Below are 12,945 nucleotides of genomic sequence, written 5' to 3' on the forward strand. Positions count from 1 at the left end.
ACACAATCCTAAAGTTTATGTGGAACCACAAAAGACCTAGAATAGCCAAAGCTAACCTAAGCAAAAAGAACAAAACTAGAGGAATCACATTACCCAACTTCAAATTATACTACAGAACTATAGTAATCAAACAGCATGATACTGGCATAAAAACAGACACAGAGAATAATAGAACAGAAAATAGAACCCAGAAATAAATCCACACACTTACAGTGAACTCATTTTCAACAAAAGTTCCAAGAACATAAACTGGGAAAACACACTCCCCTCAATAAATTGTGTGGGAAAACTGGATATCTATATGCAGGAGAATAAAACTAGATCCCTATCTTTCGCCATATACAAAAATCCAATCAAAATGGATTAAAGACACAAATATAAGACTTTAAATTATCAATCTTCTATCAGAAAACATTGGGGAAATTCTCTAGGACATTGGTCTGGGCAAAGATTTCTTGAGTAATACCTCCCAAACACAAGAAACCAAAGCAAAAATGGACAAATGGGATCATATCAAGCTAAAAAGCTTCTGCACAGCACAAAAACAATCAACAAAGTGAAGAGACAACCTACAGAATGAGAGAAAATATTTGCAAGCTACTCATCTGACAAGTGATTAATAACCAGAATATATAAGGAACTCAAATAACCCTATAGAAAAAAACCTAATAATCTGAATAAAAATGGGCAAAAGATTTAAATAGACATTTCTCAAAAGAAGATAAGCAAATGACAAACAGGCATATGAAAAAGTGCTAACATCACTGATCATCAGAGAAATGCAAATCAAAAATACAACGAGATATCATCTCATCCCAGTTAAAATAGCTTATATTCAAAAATAGGCAACAATAAACACTGGGGAAGATGTGGAGGAAAGGGAACGCTTGTACACTCCTGGAACTGTAAGTTAGTATAATAACTATGGAGAACAGTTCTGTGGTTCCTCAAAAAACTAAAAATAGAGCTACTATATGATCTGGCAATCCCACTGCTGGGTATATACCCAAAAGAAATGAAATCAGTATTTTGAAGAGATTTCTGCACTCCCATGTTTGTTGCAGCACTGTTCACAATAGCCAACATCTGGAAGCGACCTAAGCATCCATCAACAGATGAATGAATAAAGACAATGTGGTACATTTTAAAATGTTAAGTGAAATGGTAAGGCACAGAAAGACAAACATTGATGTTCTCACTTATAAGTAGGAGCTGAACAATGAGAACACATGGACACAGGGAGGGGAATAATACACACTAGGCCCTGTTGGGGGGCAGAGTGGGAGGAGGGAGAGCATTAGGAAAAATAGCTAATGGATGCTGAATTTAATACCTGTGATGGGTTGACAGATGCAGCAAACCACCATAGTATATGTTCACCTATGCAACAAACCTACACATCCTGCACATGTACCCTGGAACTTAAAATTAAAATTAATTTTTTTTGTTTTGAGACCTAGTCTTGCACTGTCACCCAGGCTGGAGTGCAGTGGCTCAACCTTGGCTCACTGCGACCTCCGCCTCCCAGGTTCAAGGGATTCTCTGGCCTCAGCCTCCTGAATAGCTAGGATTACAGGCACCTGCCACCATATGCCCGGCTTATTTTTGTATTTTTAGTAGAGACGTGTTTTCACCATGTTGGCCAGGCTGGTCTTGAACCCCTGACTTTGGGTTATTTGCCTGCCTTGGTCTCTCAAAGTGCTGGGATTACAGGCTTGAGCCACCAAGTCTGCCATTAAATTAATTTTAAAAATCAGAACAATTGAACTCATGAAGATAGAGAGTAGAAGGATGGTTACCAGAGGCTGGAAAGGATAGCAGACCAGGTGGTGGGTGGGGATGGTTAATGGATAAAAGAAAAAGTTAGAAAGAATTAATGAGATCTAGTATTTGATAGCATAACAAGGTGACTACAGTAAATAATAATTTAATGGTACATTTTAAAATAACTGTAAGAGTATAATTAAATTGTTTGTAACATAAAGGATAAATATTTGTGGGGGCAGATATTCCATCTTCCATGATGTGATTATTATGCATTGCATGCCTGTATCAAAACATCTCATGTTCCCCATAAATATATATACCTATTATGTACCCAGAAAAATTAAAAATTAAAAAAAGATATGCATAGCTCATATTCCAAGAGCTTTTAGAAATTATTATTTTGGGCCGGGTGCGGTGGCTCAAGCCTGTAATCCCAGCACTTTGGGTGGCCAAGGCGGGTGGATCACGAGGTCGAGAGATCGAGACCATCCTGGTCAACATCGTGAAACCCCGTCTCTACTAATACAAAAAAATTAGCTGGGCACGGTGGCGCGTGCCTGTAATCCCAGCTACTCAGGAGGCTGAGGCAGGAGAATTGCCTGAACCCAGGAGGCGGAGGTTGCGGTGAGCCGAGATCGCGCCATTGCACTCCAGCCTGGGTAACAAGAGCGAGACTCCGTCTCAAAAAAAAAAAAAAAAAAGAAATTATTATTTTGAGAATGCTTTTATAAAATGAGGATATATTGATTAAAAAATCATAACTCCTTATAATGTATTAAATAGGTGTATATTATACATATGCATATCTCCAGCTCCATTTTAATGTCTCTATTTTACTAATAGATTTAGGTATAATTTTATTGTCTTTTCAGATAACTCATTTCTAATAACAGAATTTTTGAAATCAGTAATGTCTTACATGTTCAGAGGTTAATTATTTGATATTCAGTATTCATAATTTGTTTGCTTTAAAAAGACTGATTTAAAACTTTAACCATGTTTGAAATTATTAAGAGACCACAGCCCACAATTTAAGACATACTTGAGAAAATGATTCCTATTTGTCCTCCAAGAATTTACAAATATGTCCCCATACAAGAGCCCCATAAAGGACTTCATATCCAAATATCAAGGGCATTGAATGTGATACTGCCACATTACCAGAACCCTAAACAATTATTTACAAGAAATTTTGACACCCAAATTATAAAATGATACACAAGCAACTTTTCCCAAGAAACTATTCTAAGAAATGTCAAATTGTATCTAATAAGCCAGTTGTAGAAATTTTATTTATTTATTTATTTATTTTACTTTAGGTGCATACTATATCTGGCATTTCTCCCCATGTTATCCCTCCCCACCCTCCCCTCCCTTCCCACCCCCGCTGTCTCTCCCCTACCCCCACCAACTGCTCCCAGTGTGTGATGCTCCTCTCCCAAACATAACAAAAGTCATTTTAAAACACTCATTTTAATTTACAGGTGGCAATTATTCATTTCAGTCACCAATTATTCAACCACAATGAACTTCTGGAAAAACAAAGTTTTTCCAGAAGTTAACAAATTGAGTCGATTTTCATCAAATTATCTAAAATCAGCCAAAACTTAAAGACAATTTTATATTTATGCCCAAAGGCCAAACACAAGGTTATAATTGATTGGGAATAAAAGAAGTATTTTTTTTAATCCTCCAGATTTTTAAGAAATCCAAGGGAATTTAGTTTTTATAAAGCCAGCATAGTTTCAAATAGCATTAACATTGATGTGGTAAATTATATATGTCATTTAATAAAATGTACATTTAGAAAACAAAACAGCAATATAGACAGAAAGATTTTTTAAAAATGTGTGTCAAATGTAAGATTAGAAAAAACTTTTTAGTAAGAATAATCAGAATTAAAAAGAGTGTAACTTTATTTTTAACCAAAGTATTTTAAGTTCTTTCTTCCAACAAAAATTGAGTGCCTAATTCAATCATTTCCAGAACTATTTTTTTTAATATATAGAGAGAACATATGTTTGAAACTGTATATATATTTATATATGTATACATAAAAAAGATATAAATATTAATTCTCAAGTTTATACTTTACATTATAAACATTTGATAAAAAATTGTAATGTAGGTGTTAGAAACTTAAAGCAAATGGCTAATTATAACATCCATGGATGCACCATATTAGTAATTAGATTTATTCTAATAAGACATTAAAACCCCATTATTATAGGCTCGATTTTATTTTTGAAGTATGTTATTGAAGCAGAGGTTTTACCTTTAGTAGGATGAAAACATAAAACTTTCATAAGTGACTAAGTGTAGAGGGATATTTAACTAACTAAGGGAGTAACTAATTTTTAAGCCTGATGCTAGGACCCATGAACCTCCATATACTAATCACTAATCACACACTATCCATATCTGTTTAATACTGCAGAACCTCTGGAATCTTTTTGTTTGCTTCTTTGTTTAGAGACAGCATCTCACTCTGTTGCCTAGGCTGCAGTGCAGCGGCACAATCGCTGCTCAATGCAGTTTTGACCTTGAGGCTCAAGCTGTCCTCCCAGATAGTTTCTTTGTTGCTGAGACTACACATGCTGCCACCATGCCCTGCTAAATTTTTTATTTTTATTTTTTGTAGAGACAGGGATCTTGCTCTGTTGCCTAGGCTAGTCTCAAACTCCTGGGCTCAAGTAATCCTTCCACTTCAGCCTCCCAAAGTGTTGGGATTACAGGCATGTGCTGCCACATCCAGCCTTGATCTTTACTTGTTAATTATTTGTTGCTTAAGAGAGAATCACTTTTAATTATTCAAGTGATTTCAATGTATTTCTTCAGATATTATATATAACCATTATCAATTAATGAGGTTTTAATTATTGCACTTGTTAATAATATGCAGAAAATAAGAGAAGAAATTAGAGATATTATTCCCATAAATGGAGTGAATAAGAAAAATAATTTTAGAAAAAATGATCAGCTGTAAAACGAAATTCACATGCATGCTTTCTGAATATATGTGAAAATAAACCAATTAGTATTTGTGGAGGAACATGAATCTGATAAAAATGCCCATGCCAAATGAATATTTCTCATTATATCAAAGTGCAACTCTTCAGTCTTAGAACTGAAAGACTTTTTAATTTATCACCTAGCTATGAATACATCTTAATTTTGAAACATCTACAACAACAAAAACAAGAAAGAAGAGTACTCAATGTTATTAGTTTGGTAGAACTGAATTCAGGCAGACCTTTTGATATCAGGTTGACCTTTTCATATTTGTTACTGTATTATCCACATAAGATCTTACTAGGAGACAAAGTTACTCTGCCATAATGCTAGCTTGTAAATATTTGACGCTGAGTCTCACAGAAACTTTCTAGGGACAGTGAACAAATACCATAAGCAGTATTGCTTCTGAGACAAAAGAGAATTAATTGAGAGTGACACCCAGAGATACCACTGGCTGCTAAGAAGGATACGATCAGTGCCAGGAAACAGCACTGCACCTTTTATCATTTCTCCCATGATGCACCCTACTGACCACATGTCAACTGAAAACAAAAATGAAATGAAGATAAACAAGAACACAGGAATAGAACAACAAATAAATGAAAACACTGGGCTACCCATGCCATAGAGCAATAGCCTGACTTTTCACTGACTGGATGAGAGGCCAGTCACATGATCATTAGTATTTTAAACAGCAGAAAGGGGAGCTCGCAGACTGTCAAGGCCCTTTTCTGTCATATAACTGCACTAACAATGCTGCCCAATGCTACCTAAAGTAGAACAATATTACATTGCAATTATAACTCAATGATTAATTTAGGTTTTGATTTAAAAGGTCTAATTTGCATTCATCTACTAGAATCCTACTGATTTTTATCTTAAATTATTCTAGCTAGTGTTAATATGCAAATCAATTTCTTTTTTACTCTTGTGTACATATATGAATAAGAAAAAAGAAAAGCTGAGCTGCCAGCAACCTCAAAAGAGTTACTTTTAGAAAACACATTTACTCTTATTTATAAATAAAATACAGTTCCAGAAGTGAAAAGCCAGTTCAAGAATGAATGTTTCAGAATACGTTGTCTTAGTTTCATTGACTCCCATCAAAGGAGCGTTTCTCAGCAGGAAGCCTTGTCTTATTCTTATAAACATGGTTGCTTTATAATGATAAGAAACACTAGCTTTCAAAATGGGATGGTTCAACTTGAAACAAACGTGTCTAAAGAGCTGATTCTTCTTCTGAGACTGTGAATCTAAAGAAACCTGGAATTCAAGGTGAAATTACAATGAATGATCTCTCTGCTATTGCCAGGTATCATCCAGAACTTAAAACCAGGAAGCCAGGGCAGAGTGCACACGGGGAGGGGCAAAATGGGGAAGGGTGAAGCAACAAAGTGACATCTCCTCCTTGTACAATACGTGGTTACTCACTTGTTTTACTTAAAAGTCAGAAAGAGAGATAGGGCATGCTTACGAGGAAAAAAAAATAAACCAGAAGAATGAGGGATGTTGAGGGGGAGCAAATAGGGAAAGGCATTAAGACAGCAGCACAATATAATTTTGCTCCACTTACTTTTCAAATTACATCTTGTAATTTGGCAGTGACCTTAAAGAGTTCCTCATGAGATTCATTCCAATGTGAAAATCTCACTCGGGTTAAACCCAAAATTTCCATTGTTTGATTTAACACCTAAACAAAATGATCACTGCAAAGAAATGGTTACAGCTTTGAGGGTGATAAGCATACCCAAAGAAGCAAGTTTGTTTGCTTCCAGTTTAGGAAAGCAACTGACATGCAAAAATATCAGGGAAAGATAGAGCAAACAGTTGTGCACCCCTTTATTATGAACATGTTTGTAATTTCAAGTAATATCTGTCTCACAACAGGTTGGTATTGAGAAATCTTTGATTAAAGAAAAAAAATCTCTGAAAAATATTTATTTTTAAATCGCAAGTATTCCTATCATACTGTCCAAAGAGACCAGTTTGATGAAATTGCTATTTATGGTATATCTATATCTTATAGATGTTGTGGAAGAGATACACAAAAAATATTGAGACCAAAAAACTCAATATGCAGTGTTTTATCTTGCCTATCTCCATTCAAACATTAGAAAAAATAGTTTCTGCCATCAAGCTGTCTGGGACTTAGGAAGCATCTATTTCCACTTCTTATTTAGTACAAAATTGTTTTTTTATAATATCTCTGGCAGATATACTCATCTTTTTCTGCTAGAGAACAGACTCCATTGCTTCCTAACTGTATAACCTTCGCCAGGTTACTTGTCTCTAAACCTCAATTTTATCCTCTAAAATATTAATGATAAACTGTATTTATTATGCAGAGTTTTATGAAAGACTTGAAAAGTTATGTCTGGTAAAGATCCTTGCACAATTCCCTGGTACATAGTAAGTCCCCAATAAATATTATTTATGCATCATCATGTATTAAATAACATTAAAATTATATTTGGGAATTAAATATATATGGAAAAGGTTTATTTATTTTAAATTTACATAATTATATTATATATTTACATCTATAATAAAGAAATCTTTCCAATAGAGGAAACTCACTACTCACTAGGCAATCTCTTTTATTATTGAAACCACTTAGAAAGGTATCCTACATATTAACTCACATTGACTCTATGGAACTTCTCTTCACTATGTAAACAGGAATGACCTTGTTTCCTCATCCATATAATAACCTTCAAATATATAACTATAACCTGTAATCCCTAACCATACCTCTCTTAAAACTGGCTGATTTTTATCTTTCAGGCTAAAATCCCTTTTTTTGTGTGTTTGTTTTTGTTTTTACTGTTCTTCATATGCCTTTAAACAACAGCAAAAGCAATAACAACAGATGGCCTAAACGGAATTCTAGTCTCTATGTTGCCTTAGCCTCAATTGGTTCTATACAGTTGTTGATTTAATAACTGCTATTAATAACTGGTATATCTCCCAGTTCTCTTTTTTGTGTGGGGGATCTAGGAGATATTCCAATGTAAAAGAACATTTATTTAAAATGTATCTTTAATAGATTTAATAGATCACAAAGCTTTTGCATAAAAATAATGCAGAGATAAAAGCTCTAGATCTGAAATTCTGATGTACATATTGAATTTCATTTTCTTTATTTTAATAAATCTTTCTGGGTGAAAATAACCTAGGACTCTTTCTAATTCCCATTTTAACTTTACTCACCATTCGCTCTTCCCAGAGTATATTTATATCTATGCTACCAAAGTGCTAAGCTTTGTGCCTAGAAATGATAAGCTCTGTTACCTTGAATTACAAAAATTGAATATATACACATACATTTATATGGATTTTCTGTACTCAAGACAGGATTATGGCCCAGGATAAAGCCATTGTACCAAAATTCATGAATTTGTCATCCCCACTAGCAAATAATATGTAATAAAAGAATTTTATATCAGTCAACTCCTATTGAAAAGGAAGATGGTAAGCCTTCCCTCTACTGATTTTCCTATATTAGGATGCATAAATAAACTAATAAATATGCATTTGTATATATTAGTGACATATATATATATTGCTAATCAAGGTAAGACTATACTATTTTATAAAATTGTCAAGTGTTACAATGAATAGAGACGGTGCATACACCTTAGAAGTAATTAGGAAATTCAATCACTGTTGGAAACTGGATTTTTATGCTTTCTGAGACAATCTGGTTTAGCATTTGGGTATCTATAAGAGTTCTGCACACTAATGCTGCCAAGGTAGAATTCTGCTGGCTTTTAAAATTCTGATTCATCACATTCTTCCATCATCATTCTATCATTTCCATAGGCAGAAGGCAGATTCATTTGCAATTGGAACACTCAGATAACTGAGTCACTTTCCTTAAAAGAAATGTTAAGTAAGTTTTGGTGTTACCAAAATAAGGTTATTAATTTTCTGAGTGAGAACCTCACTCAGATTATTTGTCAGAAATTAGCTTGTACTAAATTATCTTTTTTCTATTTCTAACCAAGAGACAGACATGATGTAATGTAGGCCATGGAAGTAAAATCTAAATAAATGAAGAACTATATTGCTACTTCCACACTCAGTCTAATAGTTCAGATCACGATCCATGGTTAAATCATTTTTGGACTATGTAAGCTTCTATTCTGGAAAACGTTTCCTATCTAGGAGATTATGTGGCTCTTTTAACATAATGTCTGGGACTTCTCCTTAACACACCTAAGTATATTTTCATTTAGCGTAGAATTTAGACAAATTTTCTTTCAATGAATAACTCAACATATGATAGTAAGAATATTTAATACAGTTTTCTAAAATCAGAACATTGCTTTGAAAACTAGTTATGTAATAATTTTATAAAAATTGTTATAAAATTAAAAGTTGTAAAATTAGAACATTTCTTTTAAAATTAGTTAACTAAGTTATACATCTAGTTATTTAACAAAAGGACCTTGTATTAAACTTCAGTTCAAAAATAGAATTCTAAGGATACTGACATATACAAATAAACTAAGAATGTACATATTTTGCTCATGTGAATCTAAGTAAGAAAAATAAGCAACAATTCACAAACTTAACGCTAAATAGTGTAATGCCAGGAAATCAGAAAAATACTTTCTCCTTGAATCTACCTATTATAAACTTGCTTTTATTTCTTTACAACCTCAGAATCTCCAGCTCCTATTCTGGTGATTCCTGTCTCACATTTTCATAAAATAATAATAAAAGAGAAGAGTAGCAGGCACACTAGTGGTAAACAGGTATTCTTTAAAATAAATGTATTCTTTTAAATACATTCAAATAATAAATAATTTTATTTTAAATATATATAATTATGTGCAATTTGCTTATAGATATGAAAAAATACCTATTACATTTTTTCATCCTAACTTTATTTAAAGCCATACATTTTATATTGTTTTAAATAACCCTGTATTATCTTAATTGCAAGAAACAGAGTTAGACTGTATAGTAAGTTATTAGTTGCAAAAGTTTATTAGGAATTAAGCACTGTTATTTCAAAGAGGTAAGAAGAGTTTAAAAGTATCTCTGTGCTAGATGGATATAACAATCTGTAACCACAAATTTTTGTTCATTTTACTTTGATCCTTCCTAATGTTCATATTTAAACTTAGAAAGATATAACATTCAGTTAATTTAGGGGTGTTTTCTTTATTTCTTCAAATATACTTTGGAAAGCCATTTACCTGTTCCTTAATAACTTGGCTCCCTGGCAAGGTTATATGTATATCCCATTCATCCTAATTGCAATTTCTTGTTCTTCAGAGGGAAAGGCAAGAGGAGCTATTTTAGCAGTCCAGCTATTAGGTTTGGATATAATATACTTGAGATCTAGAATTTTCAAATGAGTGTAGTGTGCCTGTTTTTAACTTTACCATATCCAGAGAATATTGGCCAAGAACTTAGATAAAGGAACATCACAGGGTTTGCTCAAAGAAGGTGCTACCATTTGAAGTAGAATGGAAAAAATAAGATTGAAGAATTTATCTAAAAGAAGGTTTGAGGAAAGGACTCATGAGAAGTATACTGGGACTATAGGAGCCTTTGATAATCAAGAAGATGGCATACCCTGGTTGGGGTTTGGGGTGGGTGAAGGCAGTGAGTGACTGGATAGTTCTTAGAAAAAACTTCTAAGAAAGCATTGTAAAACTGCTGTCCTTTAAATTTTGCTGAAAGGAATAAAATCTGAGTGAAGCTAAAGCCACTGATTTGTCTGTTCTTTGGACTACATAAAGAAAATAATGGACTTGGTATGTTTATTATTCTCTAACTTGAAAGTCAGCATGGGTTTAAGAATGCTTAGTTAAGAATGTTTAGTAATACATTTAAATATGAATGCGCATTATAATATTGTATACATAAACTACATTATGTCAAAATATATGCTATGAAATATGTTTTAATCATAAAACTATAGTGAAAATTAAGTGTATGATAGTGTATGTATAATTAAGAAACACTTTATACAAGAAAAATAAGTATTAAGTGATCCTTTGGATATTACTTAGCAAACTAATAGGTGGAAAAGCAAATATGTATTGTTTATTTTGTTCAATTTTGTTTACTTTGCAAACATTCTAATTTAGTAACCAAGACAATTCCCTGTGATATCATCTAGATCCTATTAACCGCTAAGAAACCCCCACAGTGTTCCTCAAAATGCAAAGATAGGGGAAATGTGGGAAAATGTGGAAATGCGGGAGAGTAGTTAAACTTCAGTCATCAATGACAGTTTCATAAGATTCTCTGATTTGTCAAGACATTTTATTATTTTTGCTTAGGGTTCAAATTTAAAAGTTCTGTGAAGAGAGAAGAAAAATGTTGATTATGATGATAGTATTACCACATCATTTTTCAGCCTCAAAGTAATTTACCATAAATTACTCTGAATCATTCCAGGTGAAAGTCATGAGAACCTCTGATTGTTTTTTGAAATTTCTGCAGAATCTTGGAAGTAGTCAAGGTATCAATTAGCATATACTTAGCTTTGATATTACTTCCAATAAATGTTAGACTCATTTCAATATGCTTAAAATTGTGTAATTCTTCTGCCCATAAATAGCCCGAATCAGCCCTCAGCCTTGTGTCTCATAGTCAAAGTTTGGGAGGTTATCTGACTGCTCAATTGTGGTAGGCAGCCCTGTGCATAAAATGATATTAATTTCATTTAAATATTAATAAAACAATTCCACTCAAAATTGTTTAACAGAGATTCCTATAGGTTTGCTTATTTTTAAAATTTAATTTAAAAATTAAGTCAGAATTTTAATTATAGGTAAAATGAACTGAGAACTTAAATTCAAATGGAAACATTTTCAAAAAGGAAACTTTTATCTAACCTATTTTGTTGGAAAATATTTACTCATATTTCAGTAAAATTTAACTTAAGCAAAAGGCTTTCCATTGTAAATGTCTTTATGTAATTTTTTTTAACTTTTAGGTCCACTTGCAGGGTCATTGTCACATATGGCACTAGGCTATCAAAGGCTGCAATACTATGTAATAATCACTTGAGGTAAAGAAATACAGATTGCAAACCTTTATTATAGTCTATATTATTTATATTAAAGATTATTTAAGTGTTTAGGTTCATACATACCAAGGATATAAATGTTATGCATTTATTTTCACACAATTTAATTTCAGCTCTAAAAAATGTTTCCAAAACAAACTAGGATAAAAAAGCGGGGGCTTCCAAGAGAACAATTTTTAATAGAAAATAGAATTATCCAACATGGTGCTATTTTATTTGTTTGTTGTTTGCTTGCTTGCTTTTCTGAAGGATTAGATTAAATTCAAAACTTTTTGCTTTTTCTCATTTTATTGGCTTTTAAATTTATACTGTCAAAACAGAAGAAAAGCAATCCTCATAAATGCCTGAAGAGCTAAATAAGATCTCAGAGAACAACCTCGCTACATGAAATCAAGTGACATAATAAAAAGTCACATGGAAATGAGAAAGTCTGTGGCTTTTTGCTTTCCACTAACAAGTGCATTGCAGAGATGTGGCTGTGCAACTTCACCCTGAGTTGTTAGAAAAAGAGGTTCCTTTTTCATCTAAAATGTATTATATACCAAAGGCAAAAGCAAAAAGAAAATAATTCCTACTTTTGAATAAAGTCAGCACATTTAAATATGAATGTGCAATATAACATTGTTGAAATAAACTATGGTAGGTATATAATTGATCCCCAAACTATAGATATGTAATTTAAAGCGAAATGAATTTTCCTAAGTAGCCATATGAAATTTGATGATGAAAATGAGACTTCACACTATAGATAGGAAAGGAACATGGAGCAAACAGAGATTCAAGACTTTAAGATTGGTTATAAATAAATAGTTGCCATGTAGTTTTCTCATGTTCTAGAGCAGCACTGTCTAACAGAAAAATGACAGTCAAAAATGCCAATCATATACGTAGTTTTAAGTTTAATGTCCATATTAAAAAGAATGAAACAGCTGAGTTTAATTTTAACAACATATATATTTAACCCAATATATTTATAATGCTATCACCTTAACACAATCTATATGATTATTAATCACATATTTTACATACTTTTAGAAATACATTCAAAATCTGCTATGCATTTAACAACAAAATACAGTTCAATTTCAGGTAGCTATAATTTCAAGTGC

The 12,945-nt window shown here is 32.6% G+C and overlaps 1 protein-coding gene across 8 annotated transcripts in view; it reads right to left on the minus strand.

Annotated features, from left to right (window-relative positions):
• Window positions 1-12,945, minus strand: part of MAPK10 (mitogen-activated protein kinase 10) — a 562,186-nt gene that overhangs the window by 63,363 nt on the left and 485,878 nt on the right. The window contains exon 9 of one of the 8 annotated variants that reach the window (XM_064368906.1): window positions 5,253-5,324. The exons of the other annotated variants lie outside the window; for them this stretch is intronic. Within the exon in view, the coding sequence (XP_064224976.1) occupies window positions 5,253-5,324 (72 nt within the window). The remainder of the gene's footprint in view (window positions 1-5,252; window positions 5,325-12,945) is intronic. 8 annotated transcript variants of the gene reach the window in all.

Source organism: Aotus nancymaae, unplaced genomic scaffold (assembly GCF_030222135.1).
Source record: "Aotus nancymaae isolate 86718 unplaced genomic scaffold, 86718_ANA_hifiasm-v0.15.2.pri h1tg000006l, whole genome shotgun sequence".
NCBI lineage: Eukaryota > Metazoa > Chordata > Mammalia > Primates > Aotidae > Aotus > Aotus nancymaae.